Below are 20,578 nucleotides of genomic sequence, written 5' to 3'. Positions count from 1 at the left end.
CGACTACTGGTAAATTTCACTTTGAAGTAATGCTGCAAGCTCAAGGGTTGTCAATCAAGAAATCATTGAAATATACAGTTGTGGACAGGGAAGAGATCATAGCCTCAATCTTATGCCAACTGGGATAGGGAGGCTGGAATAGCACAGATAAAATTGTGGAATTCACCTATGAGTAGCACCACTGAACTCAACAAACCAGACACAGAGCCAGTCTTCCATTTCTCAGGTTTACTGGGCACATGATAGAAACACGGGGAGGAAGTTTAGGCCTTGAAAAGGGAGAGGGGGCATGTTCATGAAGGCCTACCCCTGAAGCAAACAGGTCTTGCTGAGCTGGCTGGGGTAAATGAACAGAAGTTACAGTGAAGTGTAGAACATACATGTCATATGAAGATCTAATTCAATACAATACTAACTCTTCAAAGGCATAAAACCTACAGAATCAGAAGTTATTCCACTTTGAAACTGAAAATAAGAAACAGTCACGGCTGAAGGTGTGTACATGAGATTACTAACAGAGAAAGTGTGAGAAAGTAACCTCATTCTTTAAATTTCAAAATAAGTTTTAAGACTAAAGATGAAGAATTATGATAAAACAGTAACTAATGGCAAGTTTTGTAGATATTCTGAATAGAATCTGAGGTTATTACAGATGAGAAGTTCTATTTCAGCCACCACAGAGACTCTAAGTAAGTAAGTATCTAAGTATGGCAGAATTATTAAGGTATGGTGGATTTTCTTGAAGTCTTCCAAATGGAATCAGATGGGTTTAAAACTACAAGCTTTCTTAAAAACACAAATTATTGTACTCAGAACAAAGTCAAACAACCTTAAATTTAATTTTTTATACAGAAGACAAAGTATATGAACCATTCTGCACTTAAACTTTGGAAATGCACTGAAATTTGTCCCCTCCAAAGACAGAATAATGCACTATGAATTTTATTATGTTGGGAAAAAATAAATTACTGTATTTCACGCTACTCAAACAGATGCAAGTTCTTGCAGAATTAACAAAAACTAGCCATCACACTGCAGTTTATCACACCATATAAACCGCTCCCCACCCCCCCACCCCTTACTTTCCTAGAAGGGAGTATTTGATTAGGCTATATAATAAGCTACATGATATGTTTGCTCATAAAAATAAAAATGACCTCACCTTTGATTGGATTGTCCTGAGATTGACTATATGCATATCACAAGGCATGGACGACATGAGTGGAGAAAAAGTATTTAGCATCTCTGGGACACCTGAATCTGCATAAGTTGTCATTGGAATTACAGGATGATTCAGGAAAGCAGAAGTCATATGGCTAAGCAGTGAGGGAAAACTGACTGATGCCTTCTCTTCATTCTGCAAAATACAAGAGAAAATATTTGCAAATTCAAGTTAATACATCATCATGTCTAAATTCTGAAACCCACTTACTTTATATATGATTCCATTAATTTAATACAAACATTTTATAGACTGTCCATTTAACTACTTTTGGAAACTTCTGATCATCCACTAACTCTCTTCTAGGAATAGGTATACTTCCTGTTTTTACAAATCATTAGTACCTCTTTCAAAACAATCATTAAAAGACACCTCATTTTACACCATTCCTCTGTTTTCTGTGTTAGCTCCTGGTGTGTAAACAATGTAGTGTAGAGAAAGAAACTAGCTACTAGTTTAGCATTTTGCTCTATCTATTATCTACTTGAATACTGACAGCCAGCTAGTCTTTTGCAGGCCTCTTTTTCTGCATAAAATGTCTGTCCCAAGTTTCTTGTCTACTGTCATCGGATGCATCTAACTTGCATCCTACATCCCTCTTTCTTCTTAAATCTAATTTCTTAAAACTGTTTGGTTGGAGAAATCACAACTAGCATATTTTTCTTGGTCCACAGTGCAAAAGATATCTTTCAGCAGTTTTATTACAATGTAATGCTGGCAGGAACTGAAGTGACTCCTCTCTTTCAAGATTTTACAAGTTTTATACTTTCCCAAGTTTTGTGTTTGCAGTGCTTTTACAGGGCTGCAGAAGCCATGTTACAAACCTAAAATTACTAAGTCCTACATATTGCCAACAGCTAGTTAAATCTCCATAGAAGCCAGAAAAGAAAACAAAGGAACTTCAAAAAGATAATTTCTGTTTCAGAATGTCAGTGAAGGCGGAATGTGTGAAAAACTTTTGCTCTTATTTTCCTTGCATACCTAATCAGATAAATACTTGTTTGTTTATAGTTGAAGAGGTGATTTTTAGTGAAAACTTTACAGAAAGTTTACTGTAAACAGTATCTTAATCATTAATATCTTAAATTTGCACTTTTTGATAGGCTAAAAAGATGGAAATAAAAAAAAAAAGGGAAATACTTAAAGCAAAGGAGAAGATTATTTATCAGCTTATAATTGACAATCGTAACAGTAATTCCTGGTTTGGGGTGCATGTTCATGTATACATATTTATTTATACATCTGCAGTACCATTAAATACTTCCGACAGTGTAGCAATTGAAAATATGCCGGAGCTGAACTGATGCAGGATCATAATTTCGGTTTTATTCTTGGTTGTTTTCTTAGCAATGAGTAAAACTATTTGCCTCTTTGGTAGCTACTAATCAATGAGACTAGTATTTTTATAGATCTATTATGAAACCCAAAATGTAAGAGTCAATACTTGCAGAGGATTGATACTCTATGCACTTCACTATATTAATTTACATTGAATTCCATTTGCCAGTTTACTGCATGCTTAACCAGTCTTAAATCCTCCAACTCCTCAGTTAGCCTTGATTTTTTATTACGTTGAACAGTTCAGCATCAGATTCTGGAAATAATGGAGGATTCCAGAGAAACAGTCTTGAAGGATTCTGGCAAATGCTAGAACCAGAGCTGATTCAACACGGCTCATTTTTGCTCCCACTGTGTTTAGATGTTTTCTCACAGGCATAAGCATAGAACTTAAGCATTACCCACTCTGAAAATCTGAAAAGCTGCACTAAGGCTTAGGTGGAGATTTTATCTTGAATCTTGTATTCATACATCTGCACCAACAGAAGAAGTGCAGTCATTCCATGAATCTATATAATAGTAATAAGAATGAAGAGTATAGCAGGTGTTAAAAGCTGCCAGGAGACCAAGGGAAAAAGGGGTTTGCAAACACCGTGAAGACTGCTACCACAGAAGATCCAGAAGGGACACTTCAAATCCCAGTCCCCCCTAGGTAGATGCCAGTCATGAAAGGATTGGAGTACGTCTTTCTCCTCTCAATCTAGAGATCCAAAATTTACATAGGGCCCTGGGGAAACACAGAGATGGGAAGGGTTTGCATGCACGGACAATGCATTTGGAAAAATAGTTACATTATACACACATTCAGTACGTGGGCAGCTTTCAGCAGTACCCTGCTGGTGTTAAGTCAGGAGATGCAGTCCCACAGTCTCCACCTGCTCTCTCAAAGGTGGCATTATTTCCTCAACTTCAGTGACAGTGTACAGCACTCAAAGTGTGAATGGAGCTCCACTGGTAGCCTCACAAACATTACGTACTGGCAAGATTCTGATGAATGATACTGATGTAGCTGAGTGCTGGCTTAATGAGCTCTGATCAAAGCAAATACTGCCTTTTAAAACTACTTTACAGCACATTTCATACAGTTATCCAATTGAAAACTGTCCGTTGAAATACAATCCCTTGAATGACTGTGCAATAGATGTAACAAATCCTCATATAGGATCTTTCCTTGTCACCAAAAGTAAGGTGAATAATTATTAACATTTTGTTTTGAGGAAAAACAAACCAACCAACCATACTTCAGTTTGCAAGAGGTTCTAAGAATGGCCTCATCTATGAAAAAGTGCCCTTCTATCAGCAATGAGCTATTTTATTGATAAATGGAGGATGGAAAAGATAAGAAAAGACTCAAAGGGTTTTCGGTAAGAGTTTAAATTGAGAAACTAATGACCTGGATGAAGGTACAGAGTGCACACTCAGCAAGTTTGCTGATTATATCAAAGTAGGAAGACGGGCTGACACACCAGAAGGCTGTGCTGCCATTCAGTGAGACCTGGACAGGCTGGAGGACTGGGCAGATAAGAACCTGAAGTTCAACAAGGGCAAGTGTAGGGTCCTTCACCTGGGGAAGAATAACCCCAGGCACCAGTACAGGTTTGGGGCTGGCCTGCTGAAGAACATGTCTGCAGAGAAGTACTTGGGAGTCCTCGTGGACAACAAGTTAACCTTTAGCCAGCAATGTGCCTGTCTGGCCAAAAAGGTCAATGGTATCCTGGGGTGCACGAGGAAAAGTGTGACACAGGGAGGTCAAGGGAGGTTCTCCTCCCCTGCCACTCTGCCCTGGTGAGGCCGTATCTGGAGTACTGCGTCCAGTTCTCGGCTCCCCAGTTAAAAGAAAGACAACCACTGGAGGGAGTCCAGCAGAAGGCTAGGGAGACCACTATGGGTAAGAAGCATCTTTCTGAAGAGGAAAGGTTTAGAGAACTGGGTCTGTTTCACCTGAAGAAAAGAAAGGATCTTATCAGTGCTTATAAATAACTTGAGGGCAGGTGTCAAGAGGATGGGGCCAGATTCTTTTCAGTGGTGCCCAGCAACACAGGAATGGGCAAGGGACATAGACTGAAACATAGGTGGTTCCATCTGAGGAGAAACTTCTTTGAGGGTTCCAGAGCACTGGAACAGGCTGCCCAGAGAGGCTGTGGAGTCTCCTTCTCTGGAGATATTCAAAACCCACCTGGGCATGATCTTGCACAACTTGCCCTAGGTGAACCTACTTTAACAGGGGGGTTGGACTAAATGATCTCCAGAGGTCCCTTCCAACTCCAAACATTCTGTGATTCAGCACTGGACTTGATCAGACCCTTTTATGTCCCTTCTACCACTGTTTTTCTCACTTGTTCCTCCTTGATGATTTGATTCTCCTTCCTCTCCTATGCTCATTCCAAGAAACATCTTGTTTAAAAAAAAAAAAAAAGTCCAGAATGGTCTGAAATTCTCTCTCTTTTTCAAATTATTTTAAATCCTGGACCTCTTTAGGCAATAATACCCTTAGTCTGCACCAAGTGATTTCTGTCAAGTTGTCTTGTTGGGTTTCACACTAGGAGCAGTCTAATCTTCTTCATTTCATGGTCTCTGGATCAGCCAGTTCACTTCTCCCTCGTTAGATTCCTTCGCTTCTTCCACCTATCACTGTTCCTGAGGTGACTGTCAGGTCCTTGCATTTAATTTAGTTATCTTTAACCAGATGCCGTAATAGCAATCACATTCTATAAACAGGTCATTTGGATAAGAGCTGCTCACTGGTCTACAGAAGAGTGCAGATGGCAAAGTAACTGGTCACCATGACCTCAGCACATCACCATAATTATCAAAGTTGACAAATATGCACCCATCAGTATAGCTGGATTAAAGGGATCACAAAAGCAGACAAAGCATCACATGCTTTTCTCAACAACAGAAATATTTTATACTTTAGTTATAGCCTCTCCCACTAATTTTATTTCTAATTCTTCTTGCAGTGTTTAGATTGTTCACTAATGATCAGGAAGAAGAAGGAGGGGCTTAATGCCTAAATAAACAACCCATGCTAGAGTTGTGGAAGGGGCATGGTGCTAGATTTTGTTTCCTGTTGACTGGGAAGAGCTTATCTTGTTCCCAAAGATGACAGAACACAGTGATCACAAATTTTCTGGAGTTTTGCTTCGATGAAAACAAAAACAAACAAAAAAACCCCAACCCAAAACCAAACAAAACCAAGAACAAAACAAACAATAAAATCCCACAAAACTATGATAAAGACAGAAACTACACAATTATATCTCCTCATTTTTGTTCTCCAGAACAGGTATCTGCTTTGGAAGTCTGCTGCTCACATGAAGTTCCTGCTGCTGATGAAAACTGCTTGTTCCATGTGCAAGGAGAATAACCTTTGAGAGATACTTCACATGAGAATACAAGAAGCAGCAGCAGCAGACAGACTTGTAGCCTTTCTTCCCTCTTTCAGGAAAGATTCTGCCCTACTGGCAGAGCTTGCAAAAGGAACGAACATGCCTTCCTAGAAGTGGTAATACAGAAGGTTTAGCTTTAAGACCTCAAACTGCACCAGCTCAGATAAGCTCTCAAAAGACCCTAAAGAGGTCTACCCTCCCACTTCTGTGAATTAACATGGGCTGAAATTGGAGAGACCAAGCTTGAATACTATGCATACTACTGAAGTAAAATAACTTCTTTTTAAACAGAGTTGGCAGACAGGTACACATAAAAGAAGGCAAAAAAAAAAAAGGAAAGTAACTCACTGTAGAGATGTACATACATACACGCACACACAAAAAGCCAACACAAAAATCAAACAAAAAAACCCACATACACAGAAGAGACATAGCTGTAGGTCCAGAAGTCAGAGGATGGCATTACTCTGTACTACCTGCTTCACCATGAGCCAGGTACAATGAGCAGCTTCTGCCTTGTTGTAGGGTAAGAACATTCATTTCCTATAGCTTTGGACAGCACCACATAAATGGAGCTTGGAGACAAATCCATCTTTATTTAGAATCTTTCTGCAACACATCTTTGTCACAGTGTCAAGAAAAAATTAAGTGTTTGAAAGAAATTAAGCTGTAAGGTGCTCTATCATAAAAATGAGGACAATGCTTGCCTGAAAACAGATAGTATCTGTAGCTAAATCTGAGCAGCAGACACAAACTTCCAGCATAATAAATATAGTATCATCTACACAGTAGTAGCAGTAATAATTTAAATGTATTGTTTTAAGCAAAGCTGTAAGAGCTAACACATACCTGAATCCCTTTTCAAATCAAACAAGAAATAAGTGTACCTTCCTTACTAAATATCTCTGGCAATACTCCAAAGAAGATGCATTGTGTTCTGTGCAAGAGAGAGAGAAATATCTTTTTTTTTTCTTTTGTCTTCTGTAGCCACCATAAACCCCCAGAAATTTCAAGTTCAACATTTTTTATACATTTGAGGAGTTCACTATGTCAGTCATAACCAAAAACGAAATCAGAATATCTGAAGTTGTCACACATGGGTTTGAAAATGCTTCTAAATGGCAGTTGTTAAGCCAATGTTTCTGTTTTTTTTGAAATAACATGTTGACTATGGTTGTTAAGATGTGTTTACACATAGCATAACAGTGCATGGTATAGTATATAGCTACTACATTCAAGGTACATATGCATTACAAATATGCAGACCAAGTAACTGGCAAATGCAACTCAATAATCAGACATAAATGGTTCTATCACCAAGTACATCTTTCCAGAGAAAGTGGATACAGACAGATACTTCACAAAAAAAAAAAAAAGCAGTTGTATATGGTGGAAGAAAATGAGGTGGATTATCTCACTGCCACATATTTGTTATTTTATTAACTGCCTATATCACTGTTTCTCTAAACAAGCTCTGCCAAACCACAGCAGCTGTTTAAGCCATTGAATCCTGGCTCTCTGCTTGAGACTACACTATAAATCCAGTTATATAAATTACGCAAGTCAAAACAAGGTATGAAATAGGAATGTGAAGGAGAAAGTGTGTGCCTGGCATGGTATCTTTTCTCCAGCTATGTCCTTGATAAAATAAATGTATCACCACTTCCTGTAAATGCTTTTTCATTTATATTCTTATACTAATATAACACACCGAGGCCCAGAAAGTAAAAAAATATTAATGCCTTTTTTTAAGAAAACTTACGATAAATGTAACGAGTCTGTATTTTAAAAAATAAAGAAACATTTAGTGTTTTGACATGCAAGTATTGATAACTGTACTCAGTTTCATTCTCAGCTAAATAATAATAAAACCTTCAATTAAAAAATTAAATGCATTCCATTCTTGCTTAGCAATCTGAGGAAAAAGGAGAATTAATATTAGAAGAGAAGTCAAAAAGATATGTAGAGCCCAAAAATGCTTGCAAGGACAAAATGAACATAGGAGAATTAGTTAGGAGAAGAAAAATATGTATATAGAAATATGTACGTATACAGAAATTGTATCAAAACATAGTAAGAGCATCAACAGAGGTCTGAGGGACACAGTTGTCAATAACTCAGGTGAGTATAATGCAAAATGAAATGAGATTTGCCTAGCTTACATTAAGCTCACTTAATGAACAATATCGTCATGTCTAATACACATTTTGGATTACACAGACTGGGAAAAAATACAGTACAAAACTTCAGCAAAACACATCAATCTGAAGTCTTTTGCACAGTGGCAATATCAGCCTGAGTAGTTACTACTGGCTAGATGAGCTAGAATTCAAGAGACAAAAACCAGATAACATTAGGATTAGGGACTTACTATAATACAGGCTACCTGAGTATGCTAGCAATTATTAAGAATTCTACCTGCCTACTGGACAAGTCAATCTTATGCTTCAGGACATTCATGTGGTTTGACTCTGCCATGAAAATATACTGTTCAGGGTGGGGTTGGGGAAATATTTTGGAGACATAAATTAGAAAAAACTTTTAGTTGATATTGACACAACCAAAAAACTACATAGTGATTACACTGAAGTGATCCACATTTATTTTAATTAATTTTAAAGAATTGCTCATCCCACACTTCACACTCTCCTTTTATGGGGAAGTTTTCCGAAGAGCAGAAAAAAATCCTGTTCTTTAGAACTGCTTTTGAGAAAAGACAGAATGAAATATTTTGAAATATACTTTAGGAAAAGTTTGTACTGGCAAACAGGCCAAGTGATCAAAACTCTCTCCTCCTGTAGCTTCCATGGTTCCTCAAGTCAATAACAAAATAGAGCTTGACATAAAATTAGGGTCAGTGTATGAGTCACACTGCAGCCAACTACATATATAACCTGCACATAATTTCTTCGTAATTTTTTTGACAGGCTGTTTTAAAACTATTGTAACAACTACTTTATGAGTAATACCGCACTAGAAAAAATATGTTTGTACATTTAACGAAACGAAATGAAAGGGGACCGATATCCCTCATTACTTTAATGCATCTGAAACAGTTACATGAAGCAGATGTTCAGACAAATTTTGAAAAACAAAATGCTAGAACACTGTTAATATAGCAAAGGGGAGTTCCAGATATAACACCAGAAATATAATGTGTCTTTCAAACATCCTGTTTGGTTCCTTGATGCTGTGCACACTGTATCAGTTGGGCCAACAGCACTTCTTTGACTGTGTCCACCCCCTCATAGCTTTGATCCTCCTTCCTTTCAAGCCCCTCCAAGTGTGCATAAGAATGAACTGCACCTTCAATGCTTACTCTGCAGCTATGTAAAACCATTATAAGCTCAGCAGTAAAGGTCATGGGGAAGGAAGGCAGATGCTGCAAGTACACAAAGTACCCAAAACACCTCGAAGATTCTTGATCATAGCATGTAACTGTACCTTCTCCTTTGAAAGATTTTCAGCAACTTGCACAGAACCTTTCAAAATGGAAGAAAGGAGGAGGATTTTAATAAGAAAAGGGAAATATATTATTATTGTTCTACTGAGCTGATGTCTGACTGGTATCTCAAACAAACTGGTAAATGTATGCAAAGACACATGTAAATGTTTCACTAGCAAGTTAAACCCAGAGTTTTTTTAGGCTGCCTTTGTTCTAACGGAGCTAACCTCAAACTATTTTCCAATGGAGTGTTTTGGTTTGAAGCAGCAGTGCCCTTCTGAAATTAAACTTACAGCCAACCCCACTTAAACAGGTACTGTGTTAGTTTGCAGAAGAGTCTCAGTGTGCATGGACTAGTTTTCTTTTAGAATGAAGTAACTAAGAAGCTCCCCTGGAGGTATGCACCAAACATGCTCTAACCCTTCACATATCCATTATGGTCTGAACACATGACTAATGCTTTTGACAGTTTTTAAGTCTACTCCGACACAAAAATAGACCTGCTCTGAGCAGGGACTGGACTAGAAGACTTTCAGAGATACCTTTTAGCAAGTTATTTTATGATTCTATGGAAAATACCAGAACTGTACACAAGTGTCAATGCAAGTGCCATGGCACTAACTGATTTTTTCTGCTCTTGTTGTTTCAAATTATTTGCTCATGTAAACATAGATTTCCATGGCCAATAATTCTTTCTTACCTGCTTCACATTCTAATTTAATATAACACCAGCTACACTGGGTACTAAAGTTTTCTGTGGCAGTATAGATCTCTCTGCAGGTTTCTCCTTGCAAAGGTAGATTAACCTCTGCACTGCTCATTGTTGTCAAAGCTAGAGTACTGCAGAACTCAAGTTAGCTTCTTTCAAGTTAGCTCAGATATTTGCACACTGTACTGCTAAATGCAGTTAATATGCTGCTTGTCTTAAATAGGATGAGGAACTATAAAATCATAATGGCATGTACAACTTGAAAAAAACATTGCCAGTCATTAAGTGGTGGAAATTAGCTATAAGCTTGATATTATCATACTCTCACAGTGGTTAATGATATCCATTATAAACCAGTATTCAAATTTATCTGGATATTCATTAGCAGCTCCGTACACAAGTTCTCATCCTTAGCTATGTGATGATTTCAAAATATACTCAGTGCTGTCATCATGATTCTACTGCCTTAGTATGAAGATGTACTTATTTTGACCTGCTGAAAAATGCTAGAAAAAAGTAAAGAGAGAAAAAGCAAAGAACTGCAACAAAACTGAAGAGTTATTCAAAGGACTAATACATAAAAAGGTGAACTGAGATGTATAAAATCCCCTTAAAACAAAATGGTCTCAACTGTCCCAGAAACACAATGAAGTGAGAAGGTTTATATGTCTGCCATCTAAATGTTTCCACTTGAATCTTATTTCCTATGAAAATGAGATTTATAAGATATTTTCTCCTTCCATCCATTCATCTGCAATAATTTGTCAACCTTTGTCCAGTTTCAGTTAAATTTGTTAAGATGTAGAAGTCTTGCTAATTAGAAATTTTTCAAAAGCTTCCTCAATCAAAAAAAAAAAAAAAGAAATAGAAATTAAAAAGACGAGACTTGCACAACAGTACCCCAGTCATGTGTTGAAGTGTAAGATGCCACTGCAAGTATTTGTGTGAGAAATAGTGAAAGATGAAGTCTTTAAAGTGAGAATACGCAGGTGAGCTGACAAAACTCCCTTGGAAGCTTAGTTTCCTTACTTCTACTGCTCATGGAATGATTTCTTTAGTGAGTCTACTGCTGCTGCAACAGAAATAATTATTTATATCTTAATTAGACAGAAAAATACAGACAGTGAGTCCTACCACATCTGCTCCATGTCTTCTTTCCAGCAGAAGTCGGAAGACATTAGCTGTAATCTTGTTATCTTGCACACCTTGTCCAAGGCCACGGTTGTCATCCTGCATAAGTCGACGATCCATGATCACTTCCAACTGACCTGAAAGAGCAACACAATGATCATATATAGGTTACAAGAATATGTAAAGGCTTTATTACACATAAGAAAAATACCTTGAAATAGAACTTAAAGATTCAAATTTTTTCTCTTGCATATGGAAGAGTAATAGCAGGTCAATACTGTTAGGACAGATTAAGAAAACAGTTCACACCTTTGGGCTTTGGCTGTTTATAACCTTCCAAAAATTTTCATCAGCCTTTCAGCACAAAGTCCTGCAAAATTTTAACGTAAGAGTCTAAACAGAAGTTTAGCACAAAAAATTGTTACTGTTAACTATTATTTGTAACGAGGACACTTGACACATCAAGCAACAAAGAAAAGAATCACCCCAAGTAGCTGCAGCCATATGAGGAGGCTTTCTTTTGAGGAACTGTGTCTTCATCTTATACTCCATAAAAGAGTGCACTTCCCAAATATTTTTTTTTCCTTTATTTGTATTTGTTTCACAGTTGGAGGCAGAAAGAAAAACAGGTAGGTAATATGAGTATATACTCACCATCACTCCTTTTTGCAACAGTATTTTCCCTTGTGGGAGCAGGAAAGAACTTTGTACAAGATGGACACTGAGTATGAAGTTCTGAGTTTATACTGAATTGCAGCATGGCCATTCATACCTCTTTAAGTACACTGTTAAATCATAAATAACCTTATGGAAGATGAAGTTTATATCTTTTCAAGTTTATATCTCCAGAGGGAAACCAGTTCAGGGCATGTAAACAAGGCTGTTACAGCTTTTACACACTGAATCTTCCAACAATAGTACTTGTTTCCTAAATAAAACTGGAAGACTGAAGTAGTTGTTTCCTAAATAAGAAATGCAAAATTTAAGCTACTAGAAAATGCTGCTTAGCAAGGCAGCATCTTTTATACTTCATTTTTGTCCTACAAGTACTTATCCAATTTTTCTAAATACTTGTTCTTCCCTTCCCTCAAGAAAAAACAGATTTTGTGACAGAAGTCAGTTGGCAATGAAACAAACTACCATTTTGAAATAAGGTATAAGGCTATGACTGTGCCTCAAACTGATGGCCTTTGTGGATTGCTGTACAAACATGGGCTAACAGACGTGTATAAGTCTCTGAAAAAAACTGCAACCACAGTAAGAAGGACAAACCTATGATAAATTTTGGTCAAAGTTTTCAAAGAAAACAGAAGATCTAGATCCAAAACTACCTGACCACATTTTCAACATTCACTAGGAAATGAGGATAATGAAGGCTGGCAAAATAAAGCTTTATGATTCTTAACACGAATGTGAACAGCAAATACAAAAGGTCAGTGCTGCACAAGTCAGAGATTAAAAAAACATTTCAAAAGTAGGTGAAAGATTAAAAAAGACTGTTTTAGTGAAATATCTGGCTTAAAAAATGGTATAAACATATTGCATCAGGCTTCAGGACATAAGTGATCCCTTCTATTTATCCATCAGGCTGCAGGGAAGTTCGCCTCTAAATGACAGTGGTGCATCTTATCTATCTGGAGGACTTCCTTGTGGCTTGAAGGACAATCCACTAAGTAGTCAATTAGAGTAGTACTGGATGGAACTTATAAGGTGGAGGATGTTCAGCATCTAACATTAAAAAACGATTATGCATTCAATCCCACCAATGGGAAAAGTTATAGAAAGTAGGAATAAAATTGTGACAGTTATCAAGTCTCTGAGAAGCTGTTGTTGAAGACCGATGACAATACAGTCAGAAATCATACTCCATGGTGCTGAGATCATCTGACAGCATGAGAGTTCACTAGCCACTCCATAGTAAGGAACCTGTCTCTAATTCAAGAATGAGAAGCAAGAAATAATCAGCTGTTTATATACATCTCAGATTGCGGGTTATGCCTTGAGACACACAGTCTCAGACACACAGATACACAGCTGCTGAAGGCACTTGCCTAAACTGTAATGTTTTTGAATTTCTCCCGGGATCCCTTTGAGATCCTGAAGGGCCTCCAAAAGAAGTGTCAGCAGTCACACAACTTTCAGCATCATTTTTGTTCTGATATTGTTGCCTGATATTTAACTGCAATATGGGAAACAGCACTAGCCTTGTCTTCCCTAACTTGAAGACAAAGTGGGGCTCCCTGTGGACTTAGATGTTTCATTATTCTGTGATGCAGAGACTAGGATTGTTAAATCACAAATACTACAAAGTAATGGAGCTTCTGTGCACTAATTTAGTCTCCAATACCTATGTAAGAAGTGTCTACGAACATCTGGTGGTGTCAAGTTCATTACAAGGTCAAGGGAATTTCTAGCAATAAAAGGCATGAAAAAATGTATTTTAGGTCTTGTATCAGGTGGTTTTGGAACAAAAGGCTAATATTTTCTACTATGGCTTTATTAATGCGTTGGTCTATAGGCCAGTTTTAACTCTTTGCCCTAAAGCAAATTAGGTTTGCTAATACTGCTGTCAATCTAGTACAATATTCACCTTTTGTCAGAATAGACATTAAAATGACATTTTTTCTGAAAAGAAACTGGGAAGTAGGTTTTGGTATAGGTTCTGATGTTTTGGTTTGTTTTTTTTTTTTAAATGTTCACTCTGTTGTTTTTCAAAACCACGGAAATTTAAAACTCATATTACAGCAAGGAATTATACAACTTAAATTATGATTTATATACCTCATTTTGCCCACTGCTTGCTAGTTTTATTTGAATGCCTCCTCATTCTGGTAGCAGTATAGACTGAAAAAATGACCTCTGTTTCCATCTCTCCAGGCCATTCATCATAGCCTTCTCTGCTGAGAGGGACAAGACTTTTGGAATTCTTAATATGAATTGATTTTTCTTGTCAACATATTCATCAGCTCAAAGTACTTCATCAAATCTGTGAGGTATGATTTTGCTGCAGAAGAAGCATGTTGGTTCTTATCCGGGGTCTTTTTTATCATTTATTTTGCTAATTCTGGTCTTCAAAAAAGCTGCTATTGTTTTCCTTGATGGGGATGTTAGACTACACTGTGTATCCCTTAAGACTAGCGCTTTCTACCCTAAAGTAAACAAATCAAAAAACATGATCACCATTACATTATCCATCTCAAGCCCTCTGCTACCAGAACAGTACAAAAGAGAACTTCTTAGTTTTGCTGTTTACTACTTGAGTTCCGTCAGAGTTCTTAGGTGAAAAACACCCGTTTCTGACAATTTATTGTTCATTTTATCTTTTTTTGTAATCTCTTTGCTCTGTCTCTAGTCTGAGACTGATCTTCCACTGAAGATGACAGGATCTCATGTGGGAACAACCTCTATCTCCTCCCTATGGATACATGCTAAAACTTGTCAGAGTTGGAGAAATGTATTTCCCCCCTTCAAACACTAGTAGGTATGGCAACCTCTGAGCAAACTATTTCAAGACAACCAAGAAGGATAAACCTTTATAATATCTTTCATCTTATACTTACCATTTTTCAAGCTTGCAACACCTAGAGACTGAGCTGAATGAAGTGTCAAACGAACACCAGCATCTTGGATATAAGCCATTGTAGTCATAGGATAGATATTCGCTTGAAGAGGCAATTTACTCATCGTCAGTCTGGGCTGGATCTGCAATATGAACACGAACTTCAATAAAATATGTTATTTTTATGCATTTAGATTTCAAAGACCGTTTCAGATATTTATCCGTCGTGCTTTAGAAGCACAACTGGCACCAAAGCATTCACTCAACTATATTATTTAGCTTTTTGGAGATTTGTGGCTGAAATTAAACACTTTGGAAATGATAACTTCAATGTACTTTTAGATCAAAGAATATTTTAAAAGCCTGAAAGATTCATCAAGGGAACCTAAAAAAAAGGAATCATCACAGTTATAGAACGAAATACATTTTTTTTCTCCTCTAGAGAGCAAGTGGTGAATAGATTTAAGGTAGCAGAAAAGGAACTGTTCATTTATGATGGAAATTTATTAAAGTGCTAGTGGAATTCTAGAATGGTACATGACAAATGAGTAGTAGTCTTGAAATTATTTTCATGTTTAAATATTCACCTCAGTGTCTCCAGCAAAATGCAGTCCTACACACTGACTGAAAAAAACAGTAGCCTCTTATTCAGCAGGTATGGTTTTCAAGGAATTTGAAAAACTATTTGCAGCAAGGGAGGAAGGTAAGGAAAACTTGCTTTTCTGTCTCCTGCAGAGTCTAAGTTACAAAAATAGTCACACTATATTTCATCAGATGCATCACCAATAAAACAAGTTATTACACTGGAAAAACACATCACCTATTTCCACCCCAGCAACAAGCAGTTGTTCTCTAGGTCTGAGTTGCTGGACCTTATATACATGTGGTGCTATGCTACTCAAAGGGCTCTAGTTAAATACACAAAGTGGAGGGGAGGCAAGGCATGCAGATATAAAAGCAACTACATGGTGGCTTGTCATAACTTTCTGTATTGCAAGTATTATGTTAAAAAGGACACAAAAGGATAGCTAACAATCTCCTTGAAAGGGAACAGTTGCTGCTTGATCTGGTATAAATCAAATTTTGTAACTGATACATTTTTAAAGCTTTTCTCCTTTTAAATGGTTAGTGGACTTTAAAATGAGAGTCTGATTAACATGACTCAAACTCTTTACAATCAGAAGTATTAAGAGAGTTAAAAACTGAGACCCTAGGCATTTATAATTTATAGACAATAATTACCTGATATCCATTAAGATCAGTATAGAATCTATTTTGACTGTTTATGTCAGATGAAATTCTCATTGCAAGCTCACGATTATATTCTCCTCTAATATCCACAATATTGGAAACTTGAAGAGACTGGCCTTCCAAACCTACAGGAAAAAGATGCATTTAAAAATATCTCAATTTTTAAAAAGAATTGCCAAATATATAAGAATAACTATGCTTCCAGAAACACAGTGATCTAGATTTCACCCCCCCTAGTTTTCCCTTTCTGTTATATTTAAGCAGATATTTGAAACCAGTTCAGTTATGTACCATATGCTACAACAGTATTTCTAATTCAGTACTCCTTGAACAGACAGTTTGAAACCTTCATTGAAGTGGAACAGAAGGAATTAATGATAAGAAACAGTGTGAGTTCCAGTAAATCAGTAGGAAACAGCACACAACTGTTAAGTGCTGTCTTTAGCAGCAGCTAATATGCTGTAGCAAGACCCAGCCATCCAGTTCTCCCCTTCACTCTTAGGTGGCTGTCACCATTCACAAACAAGAATGAAGTTACCAGCTTGACAGCAATTGTTCCACTAAGCAGGAAACCTGTCAGCTGCTTTAACCAAAACAGAGAGAATCTTAAGGACAGTGAATTAAGAAACTGCACATTGATTTGACCACAAGCAGGTCACAAGATGCCTATTTATTAAAAGAAGGACTAAGTATTTGAAAATGCTGACAGATGTTCAGTGAGATTTCTTCCTACAGTGCCTCGCACTGAAATTTAAATAACTTTAATAATAACCTGGCCTTTTCAAACAGTTCAAGACACAGTTTGGAATGGAATCATACCATCATTCAGCATGATCACTTCTACCCTTTTTGTAGTCTAATGGGACTAATAATTCTGAAAAGAATTTCACCAAGCAGAACAAAGAAATGAAATATCTCCTTGTAGTCAGATGAAATTACAATGTGCTTGTCTGACGGATTGTAAACAGAAGACGGTAGAAACGGAGGGACTGATTAACCAACTTAGTCCTTTGAAACTTGAAGACAGTATTTTAAAATCTTAGACACTAACTACTTTTTTTTTCCAACAGTTCAACGTACACGACCCAGAGGCGTTCTTGTCAGCTTGGGCTCCTGAACTGTAAAATCTTGTGCAGAATGATACAGTATCTTTCAGTAAAATTCCTACATTCCTAAGCACACAGACAGAGGCTAGCACAACCTCTTTTCCTTCTACGCACTTCGGTCTCAAATTTTTTTAGCAGTCCTGTTTGAGAGTATGTTGGAATAGTTCCCTTAAGGTCTTTACTTTCTCAAATTCTAAAACAAAACCTCTGAACTTTTACACAATGGAATGCTGAAAGCATCACCTGCTTCAATTTTTATGCTATTATTTAGTACACAAAATGCAGTCAGGGTTGTGATTCTGTCACCTGAACGAGGAGGATGTCAAGCTCTGTATTTGTTTCCACATCCTTTTTAAAAATCTGAATGCTACCCGCAGCAGTACCAGCAACTGTTAAACTGTTAACATTTACAAATGACTATTATACTATGCTGGTAAATCAAACACATTAGATTCATGTAATTACTTCTATTTTACCAGGCCTGTTCTGAAAAAAATGCATCTACACACTCCACTTTTGATACCCTTAGTCAGAGATTTTCTGACTATTTTGAAGTAGGACTATTAAAGCATGAGTACATTGAACAATGATACAGTATTTTAGTTTACAATTTTAAAATGACCAGACCATTAATTACCCTGTGCTCTTTTCTACTGCATAATTTGAGTTAACACAAAATACGATTATGAAGATAATGAAACATAAGAAGCTTCTGTTAAAAAGATTAACAAAACATAACAAGGGCAAGTGTAGAGTCTTGCATCTGGGCAAGAACAACCCCAGGTTCCAGTATAAGTTGGGGAATGACCTATTAGAGAAGAGTGTAGGGGAAAGGGACCTGGGGGTCATGGTGGACAGCAGGATGACCATGAGCCAGCACTGAGCCCTTGTGGCCAGGAAGGCCAATGGCATCCTGGGGTGTATTAGAAGGGGGGTGGTTAGTAGGTCCAGAGAGGTTCTCCTTCCCCTCTACTCTGGCCTGGTGAGATCACATCTGGAATATTGTGTCCAGTTCTGGGCCCCTCAGTTCAAGAAGGACAGGGAACTGCTGGAGAGAGTCCAGCGTAGGGCAACCAAGATGACGAAGGGAGTGGAGCATCTCCCTTATGAGGAAAGGCTGAGGGACCTGGGTCTCTTTAGCTTGGAGAATTGGAGACTGAGGGGTGACCTCATTAATGTTTACAGATATATAAAGGGTGAGTGTCACGGGGATGGAGCCAAGCTTTTCTCAGTGACAACCAATGACAGGACAAGGAGCAATGCGTACAAACTGGAATACAAAAGGTTTCACTTAAATTTGAGAAGAAACTTCTTCTCAGTGAGAGTGACAGAACACTGGAACGGGCTGCCCAGGGAGGTTGTGGAGTCTCCTAATCTGGAGACATTCAAAGCCCACCTGGACACACTCCTGTGTAACCTCATCTAAGTGTTCCTGCTCCAGCAGGGGGATTGGACTAGATGATCTTTCGAGGTCCCTTCCAATCCCTAACATTCTGTGATTCTGTGAGAATCATGATATCAAAACCAGATGCCAGAAGAAGTTAAAAATTGGTCAATTACTGAACAGAGTTGTCAAGCTGGAATAATTTTTGCTCAAAATAAACAGAATTGTAAAGCCAAAAGTGGAAAAAGCAGTGTTTTATAAAAATCGATGAAGAAACTATAGGACTCATAATTTACTGTCCAGCAGCTGGATTAGCCACATGATCAGGCTTCTCACCCCCTGGAAAGAAGGTAGGTTACAATAGGAATATCAGGTCTTTATTTAAAAACATACTGTATGTATACACATACACATATTTATTTCTCTCCACATGCTTTCTTACTGTACATATCTAGTAAGACTTCAAGATACCTTCTTTTAATTGAAGTAATGCTATATAAATAACTTCCTTTACAAATCCCAGGAAATCGACCTCAGCAAAACGATGCAAAGTCATCAATTTTTGAGAGTTTGAAAAGGGCCATTTCACATGAAGAAATAAAAATAAAAAATGTAACATAAAATTAAACAGAGAAAAAAATATATAAAAGCACTTGCATCATTTTTCCGTATAAAAGCTGGGAACATAGTACAGAATTTCACCATGATGACTGGATAGGTAATGATGTAAGTATTGAAACAGTGTGATGAATTAAAAACTGTTCAAAGGAAATTAAAAAAAAGAGAAACAAACATAGCACACTAAAAATGACAGGTAAACTTACGTTTACTAGCAAGCAAGCGATTTTCACTAACAACTAATTTTCTGTGAACTGTGAAATAATTAAAATACTACTAGTAGGCACCTACTGACACAGTAAAGAGAGTATTGCAAAAAATCCATTTAAAAAAACCAAACAACCTCACCCTAACCAAAAGAGAGACTTCTCAGGCTTTCTTCAGTTTTTTTCCCTCCCCTTCAATACAACAAACAACCTCCTTATATAAGTTCCCTCCTTGCTAAGAAGTTTAATTTAATGAAATCCAGAGACCAAAGTAACCTTCTTTTTATCTTTTTGGCAACCTAATACATCTTTAACTCAAGGTACCTTTTTTTCCTCTAAGCCCATTTTACATATTGGTCACACAAAATAATGTGTTGAATATAAGCATGTTTCCTTAGGATCTTTGACAACAAATTAATATACAATATCTTGGTTTATATTCGTAAGTAACATGATCTAGATTTTGATTTAGTATTACAGTATCAGATGAGCTGGCAATGGAATTCTGATCACTGTATGGCAGATGGGAAAAACTAGCAACTTCAAACTTTGAAGCATACACTTACATAAAAAAATTTGGCATCCAAATCCATTGTAGTTCTAAAGAAAAAAAAACTACAACTAAAAAAAAAATAATAAAAAAAAAAATCAAAAAGATCAGTTCTGTGCAACTGTAAAGTAGGTATTGTTGGCAGTATTATTTTTTAAACCTAAAAGGAATACAGAAAATATCAAGGAAGACTTTCAAAATATTTATAGCTCCATTATTTGTTTTTGAAGGTGTTTAAAAAATAATTCAATGTGAGAAAATTTTAAAAACCATGAAAACAATCTTGACACCTACAGTAAAAGTAATGCTGACACAAACATGTTTAAATTCCTTCAAGTGCTGAAAACTATCGCCAATGTTGCTGTATTTACTATAACTTTTTTGAAATACAAATAGATGAACAACTGAAAATCTATGTTACCTACTTCAATTACAAAAAGATACAATCAAGCATTTTAAGTCAAGTTTCTATGGGAAAACAATTTTATGCAATTGCACCATGATTTCCTCCCTCTTTTACATTTTTCACTGGCCAATTTAATCATCAAGTTTGGAAGAGTACAGAGTTTCCAAAGTTACTGTTTTACCCAAATTTTCTTGGAAATCAGTAGTGAACAGTAGCGAAATAAAAAATGAAAGCCATACTGAAGGAAAAGCAAGGAAAACTGAT

The 20,578-nt window shown here is 36.9% G+C and overlaps 1 protein-coding gene across 1 annotated transcript in view; it reads right to left on the bottom strand.

The window, feature by feature from the left end:
• Positions 1 to 20,578, bottom strand: part of MAN2A1 (mannosidase alpha class 2A member 1) — a 112,429-nt gene that overhangs the window by 7,205 nt on the left and 84,646 nt on the right. The window contains exons 17-20 of the mRNA XM_082075491.1: positions 16,036 to 16,169; positions 14,795 to 14,936; positions 11,238 to 11,371; positions 1,163 to 1,357 (exon numbers count right to left, since the gene is read on the bottom strand). Coding sequence (XP_081931617.1) covers positions 1,163 to 1,357; positions 11,238 to 11,371; positions 14,795 to 14,936; positions 16,036 to 16,169 — 605 coding nt within the window. The remainder of the gene's footprint in view (positions 1 to 1,162; positions 1,358 to 11,237; positions 11,372 to 14,794; positions 14,937 to 16,035; positions 16,170 to 20,578) is intronic.

The sequence above is a fragment of the Streptopelia decaocto genome (genome assembly GCF_964273445.1).
Source record: "Streptopelia decaocto genome assembly, chromosome: Z".
In the NCBI taxonomy this organism is placed as follows: Eukaryota; Metazoa; Chordata; class Aves; order Columbiformes; family Columbidae; genus Streptopelia; species Streptopelia decaocto.
This window is presented reverse-complemented; position numbering and strand designations above follow the sequence as displayed.